General features: G+C 42.0%; 1 protein-coding gene across 9 annotated transcripts in view; it reads right to left on the reverse strand.

The window, feature by feature from the left end:
• The window catches only part of LOC121592488 (glutamate receptor 1-like), a 65,466-nt gene that overhangs the window by 24,351 nt on the left and 15,078 nt on the right, over positions 1–26,037 (reverse strand). For all 9 annotated transcript variants that reach the window (XM_041913981.1, XM_041913977.1, XM_041913978.1 and 6 more), the window contains exons 3-4: positions 20,719–20,871; positions 17,888–18,145 (exon numbers count right to left, since the gene is read on the reverse strand). In XM_041913981.1, coding sequence (XP_041769915.1) covers positions 17,888–18,145; positions 20,719–20,871 — 411 coding nt within the window. The remainder of the gene's footprint in view (positions 1–17,887; positions 18,146–20,718; positions 20,872–26,037) is intronic.

A 26,037-nucleotide genomic window follows, 5' to 3' on the forward strand; every position in this document is an offset into this window, starting at 1 on the left:
TGGTTCGGGATGGACAAACGCGTTTTCTTTCCGGCTTTGTCGGCTGAAGAACGATGATGTCCATCAAGAACGTGCTGTATCAAAACAGGGAAGACTTTTGCCTGGGAAGTGTCCCTTCCAGCGCGGTGAGCCTGCACGCGACATGTGCTTTTGTCCTCGGGAGGTGTCCCTATATATTCGACCCCTCCCTTGCGTTGTGGTGAAACTTTAGCTCCTGTGCTGTGCTCGTACAAATAGTGCCAAATTTAAACAAACTCCAGCATTCTAGGACCAGAGAGACTGTATCTGCAGGACCAGTGGGAGAACACTTTTCACCAGTGGACTTTCGCTGTTTGCCATTCACTGGTGGGTCCACTCGGGTGAAAGCGCTTTGTCGCTTTGAGCAAATACTCCAAACCGTCAGGATTTCAGAAACAGAAGCACCGAAATCGTTGGAAAATCCGACTCCCAACTGCTTGTTACTGGTCCCCTGGGATTCAACAACAACGGCTGTAAGTCTGCTTTTGTGCTGCTGCTGCTGCTGCTGCTGCTGTAAAGTTAAACACATCGTGTACGCTCTGTTGGAATTGGAGAAAATAGTTTTGTAGCTGCACGGCTGTGGGACATTATGGGACATCAGGGTGGAGATCGGGTGGATCCCAGCATCACGTGCGGGATGTTGTTTGATCTACCAAAACGGGGCAGAACAAAAAAGGCTCCACTAGGGCGCAGCGGTTTTAATTAAGTTATCTGAGTGTTGCGCGTTTTCGAAGCCGATGGACGCGTTAATGCACCTCTTGCTCGGGACGGAAGTACACGGTCAACGCTAAATGAGATCCATTCTAAGTACACGGACTATTCTTACCCTGAAACTTACGGCCAAACGTTGGACGGCGTCCGATGGCTCGTTTTATTAAGCGGAAACCCGAAGCTGCATCTTCCGTTGAGTGTGTTTTCTGTTTGTTTTCGATGTGCCTTCCCGATGGCGCTCAAAGACGCTCCAAACAGCACAAAGGAGAGGAAGAAAAAAAAGCTCACTGGGCGGAAATTGAACCGGGCAGGATTTGCAGCAGCACAGTAATGAAATTCCTTTACCGTTCAATTTTGCCGTCCGCAGCCCAAGTGTTGCCATGGACCGGTACGGTCGAACTCTTCGCGCGATGGGATGGGATACGAACGGGGCAGCAAAAGTAAATGAAACGATCAATAATGGTGTAGTGTTTTTGGGCGTCGATTCAGATCAAACGATGCGAAAAAAACACACACACCCATAACCGATATCGTGGTATCAGAGGGAGACTGTTTAGGACCTTAAGAAATGTATTATTTTGCTTTAAATTTTTACACGACTTCAGCGAAGGAATGAAACAGCAGAGCTTTCTTCTCGTTGGCAGTGCATGTGAGGCAACCTTCTTGGAATGGAATCGATTTAAAAAAAAAGCAACAGCAATGTGTTGTTGTTGATGGATAAAGATTGTCGTACAGTTCCGTAGAAAGCGGAATGGATTCCGTGAAAAATGTTTTACACGTGTACAGTGGAGTGCCTATCAGAATGAGATGTACTTTATCAGATCCAATACGATACAATGCCTTGGAATTACATAGCCTTAGTTAGATGCCAGTTATATTTTATTATATCTTGTATACTTTAATTCATTTATGTAATTCTCCAAAGTTTATTTTATACTGATAGGAATACACAGAACAAATGAAGGAAGTAAATAATCTTACGAAACTTAGTATACAAGACAAACAACCATTGGCAAAACAATTTTAAAGCAAAAAACTTTCCCCAATCATACCACCGGCTTTTGTCAACCAGCTCAGTGGCTTTTCTTTTACGAAACATTCGCCCAACTTAATGTCTTGCAAATCCACTATCTCTTCTCCTGAGACGGTGCAACGGATTTGCAAACATTCAAAGTGAATTTGCTATCAATTGGCTGCCAGTTGCATGTTTTGCCCTCACACATGGACCTGCTCCATTTGACTGTTTCGATGTAGTTTCATCGCTTTCTTGAAGGTATACTGAACTGTGTGACGGCAGGCAGAGGCACGTGCGATGTGACACGAGACACTTGCTTGGATGAAGGATGCTCCCCAAATTCTTCCCCTGGATGTGAACCTGTGATGATACATTTCGACACGATGGGCGATGCGGTTGATTTGGTTGATTTAGCACAATTGAGTTATCTTGGGTTTTACTTTTTGTGGTACATTGCATACATTTGTACTTCCATCCACTCGGGTTTTGTATCGCTGTATAGGAGTACCGTGGGGAGATGATTTTGTTTTGCTGCGATCACTGCAGCAGTGAAGGTAGCAGTAAGCACAAAAAACTCGTTGATAATGTTAAACTTGAATGATTTTTGAACGACAGTACAACAACAAAAGGGTAACTTTTTTTTACAAAGTTTTTATATTTGATGTACTTGTGGTGAATGCATTCTTGCTAGCTTTAATCACCTTTTTCTGATGATAAAACAATCGATGTTGGCAGAGGGGGACGTAATTATAAATGATAAATAGGAAAGAACAGCATGGTATGATAAGGCTGTGAAATTAAAAATAGAATATTCGAGGAAAATCCTCTTACATTACAGCACAGCACTGCGAACAACAGTCTACATGTTATTGAATACAGAGAAATTCAAATTGGAAACATGCACTTTTCAATTTAAAAACTGTGTCATTCGAAAAGACATTTCTTATTATTTAAATTAATGAGATAATATTAATATATTTATATTATTTTCATTAAATATTTAAACTCACGCCTTTGTTTAACTTCCTTTCAGGAGAACGAGAAACTTTCTCCAGCCTTTCCAGTTCGCTTCGCTTATTCCCTTTAACCCTTTTTTGCCAGACAATTTCTAGTCGTCCTGCCATCGAAGCTCTCGCGTCCCCTCGCACTCTGTAATGTTTCGTAATTTGCACAACAATTTTATGACATCATTCCTAGCACGGAGAAACGGGTAAGGATGTTCCCAGCCCCCCCAAAACCCGGCTACAAATTTCTGCACACCCCACCGCGTGCGCTACGCTGGTGGAATGCTGGTCCAAATTTGTGTGTGTCCGGTGTGTGTTGCTGTGTGTCGGCGCTTTGTGGCTGTGGCCGAGATCAAAAGCAGCCAGCCAGTGACCAAAGCACGAAGACATCGTTCACATTCATCGACACGTAATCTGGCATCCTTTGCCCTCGGTCAGTGTGGAAGTGTGTCCACATTTTGTTCCTTTTCCTCCGTCTTTTTTTTTGGTTACTGCTTCTGTCAACCGAGAATTTTCACCATCTTGCTGAGACTGTTGCACGTTCGCTGTGAGATCGGTCACAAGAGCACACACACACACACACACACACACACACACACACACACACCTAGCTACATGCAAACTTGGCCATGTTCTGTGCTCCCAGACAAGCGGGTGGGAGACACACAGCAGGGCAGTGATTTATCTAGGACACACCGTTTGCCTCCGCGTGGAGCCGCGTGGTTTTGATCTTGCCCACCGGAATGCCAAATGGGTCCCGGTAATGGGGAAAGTTTACAACGCCCACCGTACCACCTTACACAGACAGCCTTTGCCGCGTGTGTGTGTGTGTGTATGTTCACATTGCCAGCAAGATTGAGGTAGATTGGCAAAAGAAAAATATAGCCTTTCACCAGCGGGGCTGCGGTTTTGTGGCAGATCGAGAGATTCCTGACGCTGTCTCGTGTCTAATCATTCTTGGCCGCTTGATGCTCTGAGGCTTCCCCTGGTTCCAAGCCAGAACAAGTTTTCAACAGCATGGGGGAAACGCAACGTACAAACGGATGCCAACCACGGCTCCTACCTTGCTACGAGCGACCGAAACCCGAAACTTTGCCAGCGCAAGTATGTGGTGGATGGTTCACTCGCAGCGCTCCACAACCCTGTACGCGTTGCTTAACATCAAAGATGTAAAGTTTTCATATTATTATATTTTCTGATTACCCGCCCGTTTCACAATGCCGCTACGCCTGCCCGGGTTCAACGGTTTGCGTGAGGGTTTTGGTACGGCAACGAAGCGGTTGAAAGGCTGAAAGTATTTGTCAATGGGCTCTTTACGCCTTCCGTGCGCGTATATTAAATACTTAGGCTCCTGGGGTACGCTCATGTTCAGGTTTTTTTTGCCGACCTTTTGCTTCAGTGTTGCTTTATGCGTAATGAATATTAAGAGCGATGGTGAAACATGGCAATAGGTACGAAGAGGTTGCAATCGGAAAGAAAAAGGGAGGTTCTTTCCCAGTACTCTCAGTACTTCCTATAGAGCGGGTGTGTGTGTAAGCTTCCGGGGAAATGTTTGTGGAGAAATACATGGCACACAATAAATTGGCATTCTTTTGCGAAAGCGTGCTGTCGGTGTGCTGTGAATAAAAGAGTTTTGCGTAGAAAACTTAATGCTTCACTTGTGCGCACTCATCACGGAAGCGTTTAGCGGAAAATGTGTTTGCCTTAGAACATCCTCCGGAACGGTGTTTGCAAGGTAAAGGTACGCATGTTATGGTGCGCAAATAAGACAGCCCAAGACGCGCTACGTGAAGATGAATCAATTTAACGATGATTTATTCTGCCGCTAATGTCAGAGGATGAAGCAACAGCCAACCAGCAAACCGGTTGGTACTGCGCTATTTGGGCTTATCAGAACGTTAGTTTTCTCTTTTCAAGCACCGCCACAGTGAAGCCACCTCACGGGCGTGAGTTATGGGTGTGGCAAGATTAGGCTGGTGTAAAAATTTGCATAATTCTACACCTCGAGCCGCTCGCTGCTTACGCCAGAAACGTGACGTGAGTGATGGTGACGTGGAACCCTCTCCCGGTCTTATCGGCAAACGGAGCGGAGCAATAAAAGTTATGATATTAAGCACTTCCGGGTAAACCAGATAGAGTAGAGCTTCACACCAACACACTGACGCACAAACAGCCGCATACGGTAGAATGTAGGCCGTCACACAATTTGTAGAAATTGGACTCTATCAGCCACCGATGATCTTGCTGTGTCATAAAGTGCGGGGACGTGTTTTCATTACGCGCGATTTTTCCTTCCCCACTAAAGGGTCACCACCGTTGTGTGGTAGCTTTTTCGTTTATTGAAAGAAAGAGAGAGAGAGAGAGAGAGAGAGAGAGAGAGAGAGAGAGAGAGAGAGAGAGAGAGAGAGAGTTTTCCCCCTGGGTTTTGGGGGGGGGGGAAAGCAGTCAGCTCCTAACAATGTTTTGGGGTGGTACATAAATCATGGCAGTGATATGTTTTACATAAAACTACTATAAATATTGCAAAATGATGGTCTGCCGTCCCACCGGTACTGGGAAGTACTATCAGCGAAACACTCATCGTAACACCGGATTGACTGACTCGTTTCGGGGTAGTTGTGGCAAGTGAGGATTTATGGAATGTATGCTACAGCATCGGGGCGATTTTTTTCACAGCAACTGGTGCGTTATCAATGGAATATCGCTTTTGTGTCTTAACGTTTCAATCCCGACATTGATTCTGGGAAGCGTGTTTTGTCTATAGTTTCACAAAAAAACGAAACAAAAGAACGATTGCAGGAAACTTTTATCATCGGAAAGATGAATGTGGCAGACATTGTATTGACTTTTATAAGGACAGAATGTGTTATTGATCGCAGATTTTATGGTTTTCTGTATTGAAGGTAGTTTATGTTGTAGCTCCTGTTGCTATAATAAGATGGAACGGTATAATATAATGATATTGTAGCGCCTGCAAGATAGGCAAAACGCGCGCAGAATAATTATAGCTAGCTAGGTTTAAATTATACACATATACACTTACACACATACACATAGTTAGATTTTTATTATGCATATATATATTTACACACATACATCTACAATTAAGGTTACACGTAGGTTAGAATAGAATAGCATAAGATAGGAAATAGGAAATAGTAAAATAGGCGATAATTAGGATTAGCCAATGAGGAATAGGATTAAGGAATTTTGGCGCGAACGAGTGAGTATAAATTAAGGATAAGTTGAGGTTTAGGATGATTAACAAAAGTCCGATCTAAGAGGAAACGCTGCCCGAGTTAACATAGAAGAAATAAACTCCAAGTAACTACACAAATTCAAGCCACATTATTCTTTTGGGTAGTTAGAAGATTTCATATCACCACATGGCGACCGTGACAAGTGTGAAACTGTGATGCAAAAAAAAAAAAAAAAAAAAAAAAAAAAACTCGCGTAAATACGAAGTTAATTCGCGAGTGCGTAATATTCCTTCCGGTCAGAAGAATATTCTAGTATCTGCGTTGATGTTTAGCGTGAAAGAGTGAGAGAGTAAAGACGAGAGTGAAGCGCAACGCTACAATTGTACGATAATTCGAACTATCGTTATTCAAACGCAGTGATAAAATATAAGGGTTTCCTGCAAAATCACGCAAATTGCACAAAAACTCCTGTCGGGTATCGTCAACGAACCAAGGCGCAGTGAAAGAGAGAGTGTATCCCGGTTATAAAAAAAAGTGGCCAGGAAAAGTTAAATGAATGCTAACAAACATTCGGTGTTAAAAAAAAAAAAAAAAAAAGAGCAGCGATAGTTAACGGGACCGTGCGTAAAGTGATCTAAGTGCAGTGACCTCGATCGGACAAGATTATCGCACGTACGAGTAAGCCACATTTCGTACCATCGGCGATAAGCATCACAGTTTGAACCGGCATGACCTTTTGCGACAAGTGACCAAGTGTCGTTTGCACGAGAGAGACATAACGTTGTTGCGAGAAGAAGGAAGAAGCGACGGCGAAGCAGTGAACTGTGAGAGAGCGAGCAGCGATTTGCAGTGGATAGGAGCGACGGTGCAGCAGTGTGCTGTGAGAGAACGAGCAGCGATTTGCAGTGGATAAAGCGAGATAACGCTATACTTATCGATCGGGCAGCGGTACACGGAGTAAGGATCAAGCGAAAAAAAAAAAAGAGAGAAAGTAAGGTAGGCTACACACTCAATATAGTTGCAATTTACTCATTTAAATATTTTTTGTAATTGCTCAATTAAATTCTTTTTTATGAAACGTACAATATTACCATTTTCCATTACAATATGCACATACTATTGGGGGAGTTACCATTGGGTTAAAAAAAAATAAAAAAAAAAATAATTAAATAAAAAAAAAGTAATATTACCATTATCTGGGTATCAAAAAAAAAATTAAATAAAAAAAAAAAATATATATATATATAATATATAATACATAATATATATATATATATATATATATATATATATAATTACTATATATATAGCAAAACATCTCGATCACATCTCATTCAATGCTCTTAAAAATTAATCAAAATACTATAAGGCTTAAAAATATTGAAAAAAAATTATCGTGTGATAGAAAGTTTCGCAGATGTTTGCTTGATCATTACAGCGGTTCCGCTAAGTTTTGTTTTGATAAGATCAAGTATTACCTAGATTCAATTCAGGAAACTGAACCCGTTTCAGAGCTAAAACGAATTTTGAAGGAAGCGAGTGACATATACGCCAATATCCAATCGCGCATACAATTTCATCAAACAAACAAAATTCAAGTTAAGTTTAAAACTTTGGCAAAACTAGCTATCGTGTTCAACCGTTGGAATCAAAACAAAATGGAAACTTTCGATATCAAAACAGCCACCGCTTTGGTGCAAATATACGATGGCAATACAGATGGTTTGGAAAATTTTGTGGACTCTTCAAATTTATTAAAGGAATTATGTCCAAAAAATCCACAAATGTTGGTAAAATTTTTAAAAACAAGATTGATAGGAAAGGCGCGTTTAGGACTGCCGCCTAATATTGACGATTTTGACTCGTTAATAAATGATATACGGTCCAGATGTCAAGAAAAACTTAATCCAGATAAAATAATAAGTCAATTGAAATCTATTCGCCAGACGGATACTAAAGCTCTTGTGATGAGGTTGAATTACTCAGCACAAAATTAAAAAACGTTTATTTGCAGTTGCACATTCCCGAAAAAGTTGCAAATGACATGTCATTAAAGCATGGGATTAATGCTCTGATTGAAAAAGTTCATAATCAGGAAACAAAAATTGTTTTAAAAGCAGGTCAATTCGCATCTGTTTCAGATGCTTCAGAGAAAGTATTAGAAAACGAAAGGAATAGCAACGGTTCACAAATATTAGCCTTCAACAGAAACTACTATGACAATAGAAAATTCGTTCGTAATAAATACCCGCCGAACACATACAATAGATTCCAGCCAAACACAAATAATAGATGGTTTTCCAATAGATCTCCTCTTGGTAATAATCAGGCAACTAGCAACAGATTCCAAAACCAAAGATATTCTAATAACTCTTTCAGAAAACAATTTCCAAATACAAATACTCGTAGAGTCTACAATACACAAGCTGCAGAAGAGGAACATTTTTTAGGGGTACCACAGGCGTTAGAAGAAATCATTCAACCTACAAACGATGGTCAACATTAGCGATAAACTTAAATGCTAATAACTTTATCAAAATTAAAGTAGAAATGGCAATGGGTGAAATAAGCATATTAATTATCGACACGGGAGCAGACGTGTCATTGTTCAAAGTTGATAAAATAAAACCAACACAGCAAGTCTACGCGCAAAATAGGATAAACTTAACAGGCATAACAACCGAATCGGTATCAACATTAGCAACTACTAGCACTAATATAACATTCGGAAATGCTTCTATTAACCACACTTTTCATATCATTCCTGCAGAAATAGATATCACAGCGGATGGTATTTGGGAAGAGATTTTTTCACTAAACATAGATGTGTTATAGATTATGAGCACTGGCTTTTAAATTTCAATTGTTACGGTGTTACAATCAGCCACCCTATTGAAGATAGTATCAATGATGGTTTCATATTGCCTCTACGCAGTGAGGTTATCCGAAAGATAAATTTGCCCGACCTCGTTGAAGACTCTATTGTCCTTGCGAGCGAAATATTACCAGGAGTATTTTGTGGCAACTCTGTGGTATCAAAACAAAACCAATATGTAAAATTTGTAAACACCACTGAAAGCAATGTGTATATTGAAAAAGATTCATTTAAACCACAGATTGACCCGCTGAAAAATTATATTCAGAAAAATTTAAAATTTAAAAGCACTAAAGCAAATGAATCTAAAATAAAAACATTATTGAGCAAAATCGATAGTCAGAATGTTCCTAAATATATAATCCCTCATTTAGAAAAAATATTATCCGAGTACCACGATATTTTCTGCACCGATAATGATCAAATCCCAATTAATAATTTTTACGAGCAATCGATACAATTGAAAGATAACGTACCATGTTACATTCCGAATTATAAGCAAATATATTCTCAAAGTGACGAGATAAAAAATCAGGTTGATAAAATGCTTAAAAATAACATAATAGAGCATTCGGTTTCTCCATATAATTCACCAATTTTATTGGTACCAAAAAAATCTGGAGATAACGAAAAAAAATGGAGATTGGTAGTAGACTACAGGCAGTTGAATAAAAAAATAATGCCTGATAAGTTCCCACTACCTAGAATCGATGATATATTAGACCAATTAGGAAGAGCAAAATATTTTACTACTTTGGACCTTATGTCCGGGTTTCACCAGATACCTTTACACAAGAACTCTAGAAAATATACTGCTTTCTCAACTTCTTCAGGCCATTATCAATTTACAAGACTCCCTTTTGGGCTGAATATAAGCCCTAATAGCTTTCAACGGATGATAACGATAGCAATGGCGGGACTTACTCCGGAGAGTGCTTTTGTTTACATAGATGATATTATTATAACGGGTTGCACAATGCAACATCATCTAGAAAACTTAATGAAAGTATTTAACAGGCTAAGAAATTATAACTTGAAGCTAAATCCAGAGAAATGTAAATTTTCCAAAACAATGTAACCTATTTAGGTCACAAAATAACAGATAAAGGCATATATCCCGATGAGTCCAAGTTCGAAACGATAAAAAAATACCCAGTACCAATAAATGTGGATGAAGTTAGAAGGTTTGTAGCGTTCTGCAATTACTATCGCAAGTTCGTTAAAAATTTTGCTGAATTGGTAAGACCGTTAAATAATTTACTAAAGAAAGGAGCTACATTCACGTGGTCTAATGAATGTCAGCATGCTTTCGACACTCTTAGAAGAAGCCTTGTATCACCTACTATATTACAGTACCCAAACTTTGAGAAAGAGTTTATCATTACTACTGATGCGTCCGATGTAGCATGTGGCGCTATCTTATCGCAGAAAACAGATGGTAATGACCTACCTATTGCATACGCGAGTAAAAGTTTTACTAAAGGAGAGAAATCTAAACCGACTATAGAAAAAGAGCTAACAGCAATACATTGGGCAGTAAATTATTTCAAACCTTATATTTTTGGAAAAAAGTTTAAAGTACGAACCGACCACAGACCATTGGTATATCTATTCAACATGAAAAATCCTACTTCAAAACTAACACGCATGAGGTTAGACCTGGAGGAATTTGATTTTGAAGTGGAATTTGTGCAAGGAAAAACGAACACAGGAGCTGACGCACTATCGAGAATTGTCATTGATTCAGACAAGTTGAAGCTTATGCAAAAGAATAATGCAAACGAAACAAATGATAAATCACTACTAGCAGTGAAAACAAGAGCAATGACAAGACTGAACAATTTCAAGCCTCCTCCAGAATTAAACGAAGATGAAAAAGATTCCATAACTAAACCTACACTTTGGCAAACAGAAAACCCAACAGAAGTAAACAAACTTTTGAAAATCCTGTCAAAAACAGAATATGGCAAAATCAAAATAACAGTTTTCAATAATAATTACAACAAGGAGTTAGGAAATACAACAATTCATTGTTATGAAGATGGAAGTCAGGCGCTAGAGTCTGCTCTTCTAAAAGTACAACAAATAGCAAAAGAATACAATCGTGACAAAATTGCAATTTCATTAGAAGATCCCCTATTCAGGCAATACTCTTTTTACACCATAAAGGAAATCGCAGATAATGCCATTTCCGGTTTAGAGATCATTGCTTTTATTCCACCAAAATGGATTTCAAAAAAGGAGGAAATAGCAAATATTTTAGAAAACTATCACATGTCACCTTCGGGAGGACATGTCGGACAGTATCGATTATACCTCAAAATTAGAGAAAAATATAAATGGAAGAATATGAAGGAAGAAATTAAAAATTACGTTAGAGGCTGCAAAGTATGCAAAGTGAACAAAATCGTAAGACATACAAAAGAAAAAAGTGCTGTTACGACTACACCTTTAAAGCCTTTCGAAGTAGTCTGTATAGACACAGTGGGTCCCTTGCCGAAAACCAATAAAAATCATAGATACATCGTTACAATGCAATGTGAACTCTCGAAATACATTGTTCTTATTCCAACAGAAAATAAAGAAGCGAACACGATAGCTAGGGCCATGGTTGAGAACTGCATATTAAAATACGGGAGGTTTCTTGAGATGAAATCGGATCAAGGCCTTGAATACAATAACGAGGTATTAAAAAAGGTAGCGGAGTTGCTGGGGATCAAGCAGACTTTTGCCACTGCCTATCACCCAGAAACCATAGGTTCCTTGGAAAGAAACCACAGAACACTCAATGAATACTTAAGAGCATTTACAAATGAGCATGGTGACAATTGGGATGATTGGCTAAAATTTTACGAATTTAATTATAACACAACACCTCATACAGATACGAACTATAGCCCATACGAATTAATATTTGGAAAAAAAAGCAATTCTTCCCCAAGATTTATGCCATGGTAATATTGAACCAGTATACAATTATGATGCATATTTTAATGAAATTAAATTCAAATTGCAAAAATCAAACGAAATAGCGCGTAAAATTTAATTGAGCAAAAAGAAAGAAGACAGATTAGAGCAAATAGTAATGTAAACCCCCTTATCTTAAAAATAGGAGATGCGGTTTATCTAAAAAACGAAAATAGAAAAAAATTAGATCCGATATACTTAGGACCGTACATAGTAGTAAAGTTAGATAATGTTAACTGTACAATAAAGAATACAAATACAAACAAACTAAGTACAGTGCATAAAAATAGATTAATTAAGGGATGAAAAGCATACGCTTTTCATTTCTAAAGGGGGGAGGTGTAGCGCCTGCAAGATAGGCAAAACGCGCGCAGAATAATTATAGCTAGCTAGGTTTAAATTATACACATATACACTTACACACATACACATAGTTAGATTTTTATTATGCATATATATATTTACACACATACATCTACAATTAAGGTTACACGTAGGTTAGAATAGAATAGCATAAGATAGGAAATAGGAAATAGTAAAATAGGCGATAATTAGGATTAGCCAATGAGGAATAGGATTAAGGAATTTTGGCGCGAACGAGTGAGTATAAATTAAGGATAAGTTGAGGTTTAGGATGATTAACAAAAGTCCGATCTAAGAGGAAACGCTGCCCGAGTTAACATAGAAGAAATAAACTCCAAGTAACTACACAAATTCAAGCCACATTATTCTTTTGGGTAGTTAGAAGATTTCATATCACCACAATATAAAGAACATAGTCATCGTACCAAATCCAAACAATTCAGTGTGGCAACTCACAAGAGGATAGACTAGAGTCGAACCTAGACAATGAATCTCTCAATTTAATCTCGCAAAGCACCAATAAGTAACCCTTAGGTTTGGCATTGAACATAACTCTAGTCGTTTATTTATAGTTGTAAGTAGTGTCGGGTTTCATGACTGTTTCGATGAGATTCATTCATTTGAATATTCAGTGATGAGTGATTCAAATCTTGAATCGACTCTTCAAAGTTTCATGAATCTAAAGATTCTTCTTTTTCTTCTTCTCCAAAGATTCATGAATCTAAAAGATTAATAAGTCCAATAAAATTCGTATATCCTCAGGGATTCATGAGTCTTTAGAGATAGTTAGAATTTGCAAAATAGTTAATTTGCGCGATCTCACCAAACAACATCCTCAACAACTTAAACAACGTCTTTAACCCGTCGTGGCTTTAAGCCGCGCGTGCACCGTCGCCCCGTAGCAAAACAAACTATCCGGCTGCATGGACTTGCCAAGAAGTCCCGAAAGCCTGTAAAACCTCAAGCTCTATGAATTTTTGGAGATGTATGAATCGCATGAGCTTCAAGAAACCCTAGAGATGTAAATCGTTTTAAATTCATGAATCTTTCGAGATTCATATGTGTTTTGAGATTCATTTCTAATGATACAAGAATTTTGATGAATGAAGTTTTGAGATTCACGAATCTATGCAACCGGGACTCAGATTCATTGGATCATTTCAAAGATGAATTAGATTAATCCAACACTAGTTGAACGTATAACCTTACAGCACAGAGTACAATTGTATCTTACTTGTTGTTCATTATCCAATTAATTCCTGTCAGAAAGCACGGTAGTAAACCTGTTTAGCGCCAGCATTTACGACTACGCTGTATCTCCTATAAGTCCTCATCTACGCATTGTTTCTGCTGAAGCGTTAATCACTATCACTCCCCAAGCATACATTTCCCTTCAATTCTCCTCCGACAGCTCCCCCGCCCCTCCCCGTTAAACGTAATTTATGCATTCCTTACGCTAAAATGTTCGTGTACCAACTGGTGACTGTCATCACTTCAAAAGTCATCACACTAGCGACTTGACAGCATCAAAAGGCTCATGCATGAAGAGCTTTTGCAGAAAGAGACACTATAGAGCATCCTTTCAACACTCAGCATTACACTCATTGTAGCAGGCAAGTGGATGCAGATGAATGCGGGCCCGCGGGTGAGGATGAGTGTATCACCCTGTGTTAATGCCATTTGTGTTAAATGCTCGGCACGGTTTCGCGCAAGCTAAAGGCAAGACCAAGCACAAACACAAAGAAACCAACGCCGGAACTGGAAATGTAAAGCGCGCCGCTACTACGGCGTATATGACACACACACACACACACGCACGGACGCACAAATACACCTGGGCAAGCAAGTGTCGTATGCCCGCAGTTTCTTCCACCCAGCGAAGCAACAGTGCACTGCACTTTGCCACGGTCCTGCCCGGTTCGGTGCGCGCATTAATGTTTGCATTTGTTCTTGGGCCGTGTTTTCTTTTCATCTCGTGCCAAGTCTAACAATCCCGGCTCGCTGGGTAGGCTGCGCTCGCGCCTTGAGTCCTTGAGAGTGCTACGCCGCGAATGAGTAGCAAAACACAACAACAACACAAACAAACGGATAAAAGCACCCGGGCTCCATAGCTGTAGTTTTAACATTTGTAGCATGCTCCCTTCGCTTGCAATCCTTTTTTGCTTCCGCGAGCGCGAATGAAAAAATACTTTACACTTGGAGGGGTTTTTATTAAAGATCTTTCTGCCGTGGTGGTGGTGTGATCTTTTTTTGTTTTGCCATTCTTTATGCTGAATTCAGCCGCTGCTGGATGACTTTTGCGTTTGGGGCCTTGGAACGACTGAACTTGGCCAACGAGGATATGCAGCTGCAATAAATTTTATTCGAGTTTTTTTGTTAGTGTGCGCGCATGGAAAGTGCAGAGAGAGAGAGAGAGGGAGAGATAGAAGTGGATCAACACAGCTGAGCCTGGAATGATCCCGCGGAAACTTATCGCTCGAGGATGGATGGTCATTTTTTGTGGTTGGCAATTCAAACAAGAATCAAGCCCGTTTAGTGCTGCGAGAAAAATGCTTCACCAAAAAAAAAAAAAAAAAAACAAAGCCTTGAAAGCAACGAAACAAGTGAGCAGAAGAATCACGAGGCTTTTTGTACGAGGTATTCGTTGTTAAGTATTTTGTTCACCAGTTGTATTTTTTGTTGTTGTCTGCTACTCCACACCTTAAGTTATGCAAAAATATCCAACCTGACCAGCACACATTGAAGCGTTGCTTGTGCCGCTTTCTGGCGCGCGGGGGAATTTAAAAGTTTTATCACCCTGCCCGCACCAGCGCAGCACACGCAGCAAGGCAAAGTTCGTCTGGAGCGGAGCGTGAACAAGAAAGCACACAAAAACATTCCTACTTAAAATGTACGCACCGAGGGCGAGGGCGTACGCGAGGAGGCGAAGTGCAGTGATTTTATCCTGCTGCAAAGCGCAACGCAACTCGGTACAAGCGCAGGCAACGGCAGCAATCGGAACGACGGAAAACGACGTTCTGCCTCTTCCGGGACCGTGTTTCCCGGCGCAGTGGCATTTCCTGCTGCAGCAGGACCGCTTCTATCTTCCACCAACAGCACCTTCTCCAGCAGCGCTTTCCCACTTTCGACAGGGGAAATGAAATTTGTCGACTGACGGAAGACTTGCAAACTTCGGTGTGCACCGGGAACAACGCAAAGGGCGGGGACGAAATTGCAGTAAACCGTGATGAGTTGGCGAAGCGAGTTTCGTAGAATATTAAATCCGTGAACAAGCTGCAGAAAAGGGTGGGGTTGATGAACGGCCATCCCTACCATTTTTTTCCCCCGATGTCCTATCCCAGGTTGTGGCACCAGTGTTCCGAGCGACGGGCTTAACTGGGTCGTTGCAGTGGCAGGAAAAAGGCAGCACGCTTGGCAATTGCAAGAAAATTATGCACCCATCTCGAAGCCTGTCCTCACCAGGCGAGGAACGTTTCTTTTTCCCTTCGTACCGGATTGCAGCTTCTGGTGCGGGCTGGGATTTCATTTCCACTTGCGTTTGCACGTCAGACATATTCTATCAGTCTCGCGAGTCATAATATTTGCACCGGAATGTAGCACAGTAACGTCGGATATCATTCGCAATTAAATCGAGCTAAAATAAGCAATTTCAACCAACCAATTGTTCCAATCAATCGTCGATCTTCTTCCCACAGTACGTAATGGGTGGGCGAAAACGCATCACGAGCGAATTAACCAAATGTTCTCCAAATTGTGATGTAAACTGAAAGCATTCCGAGTGAAACTTGCTGGCATCGTGAACAAATAATTGCACCCGTTAGCGTTCTGGCACCTTTATCCGGAGCCCCGATTTTACTGGCCCGATCGATACTGGCAAAGCTAGTTCCGGGGGGGCAGTGAAATGATGAAACAATTATTTGCTTCTCTCAATGGATTTCACCCTGCCGCACGCAACGCACCTTCCGGGAAATGGGAAAATAAACTTTCGTCGGTGCTGGGGTGTGGTACCGCTCGGTTGCGGGCGGGTTTGTTGATTGTTCGGCAAAAGTTATGCGAGTGCGGGCGGTGGGTACGGGAGTACGGACGGCCGTAGTTTGATCGCTTTTTGCTGAAGGTATTAGAGAATATTTATTGAGCAGCATGTATTTTTAAGGCTTTTGGTGTGGTTTTAGCGCAGGAAAACTTAGCCTCCCCTCCACCCCTCCCCCCCCCACCCCTCCGTCCTCGGTGAAGTTATGCAGGAGTCGATTGAAAGTTGCTCCATTGAGTGGTTTCGTTCGATTGCAATTGGTGCAAATCGGGAGGGGTGCAAATCCAGCTGCTGGATGCAGTTCTGCTGAAGGAAGAGCTTATTTAGATAGGGCAGTCTCTGAGTCTACGAGCACTGCCGCTTTGTCTTTGGCTGTGTGGTGTGTTGAGAAAGGCTGCACATGACATGAATAAAATAAGATATCAATGAAGCGGAGAGCAAAACCATACGGAGACGGTGGTTGATGATGATGAAGAAAATATTAGCTCCATATGATACAACGTGCGCATAGCACGTGCATTGAGTAACATGGAGCATTTGTGATATGTACTTCTGCACTATCAGTTCGGAGAAGTGGCGATGAATCAAACTCTAAACGTTATGGTGTTAAGATGTGTATGCACAAACTGCAAATAATGCTTTGTAGGATAACGATTGGGAGTTTTGATTGAAGATTGGAATTGATTTTCTTAGTAAAACAACAGTAAAATACACACAACATGCAGTTCCTGCGAAGAGCAATGTAAGCAACAAATTTCCATTTAATCTTTTGGTTCATATTTCTCTCCTTGGATTCCTTTTACTATCATCATGCATGCACAATGAACTGAATCAGGTCTCATGTCTACTATGCAAAAGATGTTGTTCCTAAAAAGAGGGTTTTTTTTTTGGAGATCACTTTATTTTGACTGTGTTCGTGAACAAAACGTGTTGTTGTCTATTGCTGATAGCTAAAGTTAAAAGGGCTATCCACAACAAACTCTTGTTTTCTCGTCTAGATGCTTCGCTTTGCGTGCTTTGGATGGTAGATGTTAGAGAGAAGGGTTTTGATTGGCTGCTTCACTTCATAAGACAATGCTGGTCAATAAGGACTACTTTAGAGCTACTGTTCAGAGAGTGAAGATACTTCTCCATAAGGATTCTTTTGGCTGCTAAAGCTATCGAGTTTTTGGATCGTTTAGTACTAGGAAAACTGTGTTTTCAATGCCCAGACAAACAATAAACATGACTTGTTTTGCCAAAGGAATTAGGATTGAGTATGAAAAGGAAGAATTACTGCAGATTGATTTTCTCTAAATATGTTCAATCGTTTATTTAGTGTAATATGGTGGATGTGTGACTTGACGTTCCAAACAGTTGAGTGAATCCACATACTAGCATCAATTCTTCATCAGAACATCACCGTCACGTATTGGAATTTCCCTAAGCTTTCCCTACTCCACCTTCAAAACCATCGCCGGTGAATGGATGGTACGTGTGAAATTGTTAATCCTATAAATTCCTTCCGGAGTATTTTCTGCGACAAGGTTCCACATAATACGGTACGAAAAGTCTAATCGTGGCGAAAAATATCAACCCAACGCGATTGACACGTTCCTTCCCCTTCTGACGAACGACGGCTCCAATGATCCAGTGCAGTTGTCGATGCCCCCGGGCAAGAAATGTTTCCCCAATCACCCCAGCCACATTCACCGAGGCACTTACCGTCATGCGAGTCGTACATGTAGATGATCCGATCCCAGCCATAGTAGCGCACCGTATCGATGATGGCCTGGTAGTAGTCGGGCCGCATGCTGATGGCAAAGTCGAGAAAGCCGGACGAGGGCGTGAGGACCTTCTCCGGGAACCAGGGCGTCACGAACGGCATCTGGAAGGTGTTGCTGTACGAGTGCAGCGTGTCGAAGGAATCCGGCGAGACGGCTCCGAGCATTGCGAACACGCCGCGCGAAAATTGATTGCAAACTGTGGCGAAAGGGAATGATACGAAGTGTTAGTAGACGGTTGATCAATTTACCTCCCCAGCTTCAGTGGGCTGAGGCAGTCAAGGCTGATCAAAAGTTAGCTGAAGATACATTTTGATGCGTGAGTAAATGAAACAACGTGGAAAACATAAAATGAAATGGGTTCTTGTGATAGGTTGGAGCATTTCTTTCGGGTGGATAAGTTTCCGGAGTCTCAGGTGCCAGAGTTATAAGCATACCGGGATATAGGGAGATAGAGCGAGAGAGAGAGCGAGAGAGTAATGTTGTATGACAAATTGAATTATTATGCCAACATAGTCTCAAATGAGGTATTTTCCCCGTACGCAGAATTGTTGTGATCATCAACCTACTTCCATCATCGTCATTGATCACAAAGATCGAATGACGTGTGGAGATGTGTTTTCGTGGGACATTCTCAGAATGTTAGAAACTCGTTGTACGAGCTGCAGTGGTAAAACATAATCTTATTATCACAATCGCGTTTCTCTCACCCATATATTCCGTTGCCGTATTCTGGAAGCGATGGAAGCTGTCGACAATATCATCAACAACATCAAAAAGCCACCATCACACCACATAACGTACTGATGAAACCATATTGGATGTCTCCCGGGCGGCTTCCACCCAGTGCTGCCGATTGGATCGATTTTATCGAATTGACGGCTGTGCGTAATTTGGCAGTTTGATTAGCGAGATCATCATGCCGTAGGCTGGTTAAGGTATATGTTTATGCAAAGATGTTGATGATATTGCATGGGAGTGTTATTGAATTATAATGTAGGAGCAACAGCATCGATGCCAGGATCTGGTTGAAGGAGTTGATGTTATTATTGAAACGGTTGTCTATACAATGTACTGCTATGGTCTGGTACACCAAGAGCTCAGTCGTGAAATGTATAAAAATATACAATAGGAGAAATTAAAATTTTAACTCTTTTGATCGCACCATAGCCTTGAAATAAAACAAAAGAATTCGACACAACTCTCCCTAATTGCGTTTGCTCGGCAAACCGTCCGAATCCTTCCTTCGTGCGCTTGTTATTCAATTAATGCAAAACATGAGAGGCCTTAATTCAATTTCGTTCTCTTTTCCACCAACTCCACGGCGTTTGCGGCACAGCACATAGCCCACACCACGGTATCGGATATTTTCATTGTCATAAAATGTCCTCCGTCGTACGTATGTACGCACGTACGTAAAGTGTGTTGTTGTTACTCCTTTTTCGTGCCTTGCTCGGCCGGTTGCGTTACGCTTCCAAACACACACACACACACACATCCACGCAAACGCAAGACAGAAATTGAAGAATTAAATTTATTTACCCGCGCCTTTTGGCTAAACATTGCCACACGTAACACGCCTTCCGCCGATGGCTCTGCCTTTCCTGACGGGTTCCCGTCCCTCGACAGAGAGCGCCAAATTCTCATATATTTTCATTATTTATTATTGTTTTGTTTGCTGAGCGTCTTAAGGCTGGCGGGCGCGCGCGCACACATGAGAACGCTAATGCTAGCTGCTTCGATTCATTGTGCCGTCTTTCGCTAGCGAACTTGGCGATGGCATTGGATGCTATATTTGGGCTGCGAATGTGACGGTTTCAAAGACAACAGCGGTAGGAGCTCCTGTTTCGCGGGAAGAAAGCGCTTCCCTGTCAACCGTTTCAATGGTGCCGGTGGTGGTGTAATTGGAAGAAGGTTCCCACCCGTAACCAACTGTGTCAAATTCTTGGCAACGCGCAGCTCGCTCGAGGGGATCCTTTTTGCGTAATGAGCCTGCTGGCACAAAATAAAGACGAATATATGTGTGTACATTTACAAGAATGATGAAGATGAAAAGAGGTTGGTATACCGATTGCGCGTCACTGAACACAAATTACGCAAAGAGACAAAGGTGGCGCGTGAGGCTCCACGCTCACAGTGGGGCGGTTGTGCGAATCACTCCAAACAAAATTAGTATTGTTGATTTTCCACCGCTCATCAACATCATCCTCAGTGCGAGAAGCTGTGCCAAGCGTGAAGCCAGCCTGCTCTAGCTGTTGCTTAGTGGTCGATATTAAATGCATGTATTTGTTTGGTGCCGTTTAACGCTCCAAGCGTTACGAGCTATGCACACAAACATTTTGTACTATTTTCGACGCACACTGACTCGCGTTGAAAATAAAACTTGATGCCAAAAGCTCTGTGTCAATTTGCACTCAAAATTATGCTAGAATCGAACACATTATCACCATGCTCTGTGTTTGCCCGCGCCAAACATTTACTTCCCATTGTGCAAGCTTGGTGGCTGTTTGCGTCCCAACAGCGGTGTGTTTTCCAGCCACAAATAAAAGCGAATTGAATTTTCCCGGAAACGTAAAGCACGCCAATTTTGGGAGGGCGGCGTTTCCTTTCCGCTCAATTTCATCGCTGTTGTTCAAGACGGACCCTGACTGTCTTTAGGATGGAACTGGTGTAACAGGAAATTGAATTATTGTTAATGTATTCTGAGTAACTGAAAGGTGAAACACGAAAACGCGAAACATTCGTGGAATGTACTCCACCCGCAATACTCACTCAGCTTGGAGAGCTTGAATGCATCGGCCGTGTTGATGACGTCAACGTACGCCTGCAGCTCGAACCGCCGGGCCGTCACGTTGAGGTTGTGGTTGAGCATCGCGAACTTAAACGCAGACTGTATCTCATCGGTACCCTGCTCGAAGATTGCACCTGTAAAGAGTAAGAAATACAATGAAAGAGAGAGAGAGAGCAAATAAGCGTGTGAGAACAATAATTAGGGACGATCAAACTGAGCGGGCATTAAATCCTCCTCCCTTGGCAAGGAAACCCCTGTCAAAACGGAAACAATTGCCCGCGATGAAAAGCAGAGCACCAGCTATTTGCTGTTAAATTTGCCGAACGAAGGAAAGGAAATTGCCTCCCCATCGGCGATGGCGTCGTCTGTTGCACAGCGTTGGACAGCGCAACGAAGCTTAGCGCGCGGAGCAACGGAAACAACGGCTACAATCGTTCACTTGTGCCCTGTTAATGCTGTAATTGGAATGACAGTTAATTTGATGGTGCCTTCTCGATGGGGGCTTCCGTTGTTCCCGGCACCTAATTTCGTTCATCAGCGAGCTCATTTCCATTGGCGGTGTTTTGTATCTGTTGCTGCTGTAGCTTTTCGTGTTACGCTTTTTGCGATTTCCTGCCATTCATTTCCTGCCCAAAAACACACGGTACGGAAACAATGAAACGCTAAACAGGCTTAGCAGGTCGGGTGGAAAATCTTCAGCAAACAATTACAACAAAAGTCACTGTGTGTGTGTGTCTAAAGATCAGAAAAAAACATACACAAACACACATACATTAGCGAAGTGTACCATCCTTCCCCTCCCCGAGCGGTAGATGGAAATGGTTCAACCGCACTGAAAACAATTTCCGGCTACCCAAATTGAAGGTGTTTTTTGAGGGGTGAGCATTATACGGGTACGGAAATGGGTGAATTTAGGACGCAATATCCTATTACGGGAGGATCGGTTGCGTTCGGTGAGACCGATTGTTCAGCTCGCTGGCAGGTTTTGCGTCGCGTGACTGAACGAACCGGCCCGGAGAGGATATTTGCGTGACGATCGGTTTCACTTTTGGCGCTACAGGTTTTGGCGCACATACATACGGTAGGTACGGTGAAGTAGGCTTTATGGCCATCTGGTTTGGTCGCTTGAACTTGAAAAGGTAGAAGTCGAAAAGGTAGCGTTGGCTGGAATATCAAAGTGACGGCCAGTTGATTTGAAGAGGAAAAAGTTATAAATAATTCATGTTGGCTGATTATAGTTTGATGAAAGTTACTGTTTTATGTACTCTAATGAAGGAGTTTTTACTGTAATACACCTAACATATTTGTTTTAGGTTGGTTTTAAGTTGAGTCATGAACGTAAGTTGAGAACTGAACTATCAGCGGATATGGTAAGGGACATGACTTCTGTTACGCAAGTCCTGATGTCTTGGATTGCCTTAGGTATCTTCATATATAGCTGAATCTTTGAAATTAATTGAAAATTTCGGACAAAGTTATAGGGACGATCGTTTCCGTTTTCTGTTGGTATGCTAAAATGTCAACCTGTCAGCTGTTTGCATTATATAACAGTTTTTGAGCAGCTATCTAAGTCAGTATAATATACTGGTGTGCTTATCCCACGGTGTATGAATTTAGAAGGCTGATTTTTGTTTTGTGTATTCGTCAAGCCCCCAGAAAACTTGTTTGAACAAAAGTTTTCACCCATCCTGCCAAAAAGTGATATTCAATTTTGGCTATAAAAAACATGCTATGAGACCACCTGGATTACATACACTTTGATTCCAGATTCCACCACCTGATCTCTTTAATGCACCTTGGGATAATTGTACACAACACCGTGTTTTCGAGCAGGTACTCGAATCTAATTCTAGCTTTGAGGCTAGAATAATCTAGACTTAAAATTGCAGGCTAGTTTTATGTGTGGTTTTGTATGGAGTGATGACTTGATTTCAGCCTTCAACTGTCAAACTCCATACAAAAAACTGACTAGAATCGTGAAGGGCACAAATAGAAAATGTATTAAAAAGCCAGAGATGAAGTGAAGTTATAAGCTAGGTTTATGGAGAATGCTCTTACCAAACAAGGCTGCTTTATCAAACATAAGGGTTTAGTTTAAGGCTAAGAACACTACTTAGTACCTAGAAGCGCCATAAAAATATGAAATATATAAAGATATTGATTGGAGTTGAGCTCAGATCAATTTGCAATGTAGTGCTGACGACTGACGAGGACTCAAGTGTGCTTTACCTGCACAGAGTTGACGCGTTATAATTAAACATTCAATTTAGCAGCTTCATCAAGCATTAAGTGTGCTGAGCAGTTGCTGAAGAGTTGATAACCTCTAAATGTATAAACAACTGGCAGGTTAACGAGCCTGCCGTAACCGTTCCGTAACGACCCAATCTTCATTAAAATAATCAACCCAGCTGTACCCACCCCGAAACATAATTATTACTTGATCAGTGTAACAAGTTTGTCTGCGAAATGGCACTTTCCAGCGGCAAGCGTCAAGCAGCGGGAGAAGCAGGGTCGGAATTCCAGCAGCGCAGTTTTGGCGATGGATGAACGGGAATCACTCGGCGCGGGTAAACAGCCACAGCAAATGCAGCTCAAACCTTTGCTATTTAGAGAATTGATTAGCTTCTAAGTATGCGAAGCAAACTCGTTTAATCTTCATCCACCATCATTCCCAACGAACGCGGCCACAAACAGAGCGGAACTTTAAGCGTAGCATTGCGAGGGTATTGTTTGAATTGCTAGCAACCGCGCTTAAAATTCCGCTCACATCGACCACAACGATCGACCTTCGGTGTACGCGAGCTCGCTTTTCAAAGGTCGCACACACACACAGTGCACACCGCATGTGTTTGTGTCACGCAGAGGGCGATAATTCACATAAAAATGTCCAGCTCCGTGACCGGCAGTATAGCACTTGCGAGAGATATCCGTTTCCTCGGGGGCAATAGTTTTACGAAACAGTGCACCGAGAACGAGAAAGGGAAATAAAATATGAGAAAAAATGGCGTCCCACGCGCTCCTCGCTTTAAACGATCGTGGGCAGGAAACGGACAGAAATTAATTAAAATTTTATCCACCGCTTACCGGCCCGCCTGATAAAGAATTCAGCTCGAGAAATGGAGGTTCGTTGATACAGATAGCACAGACAGTGCAGCCGTTTTCGTTGGAGCTGGAGACGGTGGTTTGTGGATGATGAATTTTGCAACACAACCACCGTTCGGAGGAGAATCCGTGAGAATCGGTCGGGTTTTCCCAGCAGTGCCGTGGGGTCGGCCGTGACGTGACCCCTTGGAATGGTCCTAGATGAATGTTCTAGGTTCGATGGGAAGGGAACAGGTCGATGGGGAATTTGCGGAAGAGCAAATGGAGTCACGATGCCATCGGTTCGCGCCGGCAGCATCGACAGCGTCCCGCTCGGTCGAAGAGCTTGGTTTGCTTGAAACCCGAAAACCTCCAAGCCTGGAATGGTTATGAAAATTTAAACAGGTCCGCTAAGTGTGCTGGCGCCGAATAATAATTTTGCAATTAAGCCACCATTAAGCGCTAATGCTGCTGAATTGCCTTCGGTTCGTGATAAGAATTTAATTAGTGTACCCCGTTGTGGTGGTGAAGCTTTTCAAGCAGCTTCGGTAGGCTTCGGATCGGAAATAAAAGCGATAAGCTTGGGCTACTACAACCGTTGGGGCTTTAAGATGGAGTCGTGTACTGATCAATATACACATTTAAATTTAAAAGGGAAATACATACTGTTCCAGGTCAGAGACTTCTTCACAGAGCCAGAGTGGTATAAAAATGCTACCTCTTCACAAGAAACACATTTACAGAATTAGGTGTACTTGCTAGCGTCCACTCGGCTTGCTGATTGTCTTAGTACATTGTCCTTCCTCATGCGTTTGCCCCGCTGAGCCCCCTCCAATAATTGCTGTTGTTTTGGAATGTTTAAGAAGATAATTTAATTTCACAACCCTCCAGAGTGCAGCCCTGAAGCCGAGCGAGTCGAGGGGCAGTCGAGAACGAGCTAAATACTTAAGCCATTATCATTATCATTTCAATGGCTGCCGACCAGTTGCTGGAATTTGGTTGCGTTCGAACAAACATTCTGCCAAAAACATCACCAGCAGCAGGCAGAATAAACAGCAGAAGCAGTAGCAGCATGAACAGGACGCTCATTTGCGTGTCTGTATTTGCTTTCGGGATTAGAGTGATAAACCTTTTATTAAGGGTGAATGTAAACAAACGGAGCTCTTAAGCTGCAATTTGAATAACTATTAATTTTACCATTTTCTTCGAGATGGCCTGGGGGCGCGTCCTCGGAGAGAGAGAGAGAGAGAGAGAGAGAGAGAGAGAAAGGGAGAGGCAGAGAAAGAGCTAGAGGTTGCGCAGAAAACGGCCAAGTGGAAGGCAACGTTGGCGTGGCCGTTTGCCTTGCCGTGTCCACTTAATGTTTCGAAGCTTTTATTGTACCGTTAAAGAGCGGTATTCGCAGAACTTTACCATTTTTGACCTGTGTTTGACTTTGGGGACTTTGGGGCGGAGCGTTCTTTGGTGCGAGATGATGATGATGATGATGGTGTTGGAGACTGATTTGCTGCCAGTCACATTCAAATTGTGCTCGTTCGTAGAGTTTACGATCTTTAGCAGATTAATTGTTGTTGGCGAAGAATCATTTGAGAAGTGTCCAGTGTTTGCTGTAACGATGCTTGCTTTAAGGGGGCTTAAAGCTCAAAAGCTATAGTTGTAAAACATTAAGTGACGATTTGCGATATCGCTGTTTTGCTGTATGTATTTTAATGGTTGTCTAAAATTAAATTATAAAAACACTAAACATATACAACTCTCTGTTCAAAAAAATGGAGTGTCGTTCTAATTCTAGCCAATTTCAGCTTCACCGGAGCTGCGTTTCATTTAATTAATAATGTTTTCCCTCGCATTTTAGGAAGCTTCACCACCGTTCAAAACCCCATGCCGTGCCACAAGTGAGTAGCCGCCACGCTCGCCGTAGTAGAAATCCAATTTGCGTGACATCAGCCCAAATGGGTTTCGTACCTGGATCGATAGAACCCATCGGCTGCCCTTCCCGTGCCGCCTCACCAACAAAAGCCGGAAGCTACGGAGCCAATGAGTCACAAACTGACCAAATTTCCTTCCTCCATCGTGCTACCGTGCTACAGCGTGCATGGGGCCAATACTCGGGGCGCATCGCGGGCAGCATCTCACGGTCGCTCCACATTATTCGATTATATCATCTAACGGATGCGCATTTCACATTAGCTATGCTGGGCTGCCCCTGCTACGGTGTA

The sequence above is a fragment of the Anopheles merus genome, chromosome 2L (assembly GCF_017562075.2).
Source record: "Anopheles merus strain MAF chromosome 2L, AmerM5.1, whole genome shotgun sequence".
NCBI lineage: Eukaryota > Metazoa > Arthropoda > Insecta > Diptera > Culicidae > Anopheles > Anopheles merus.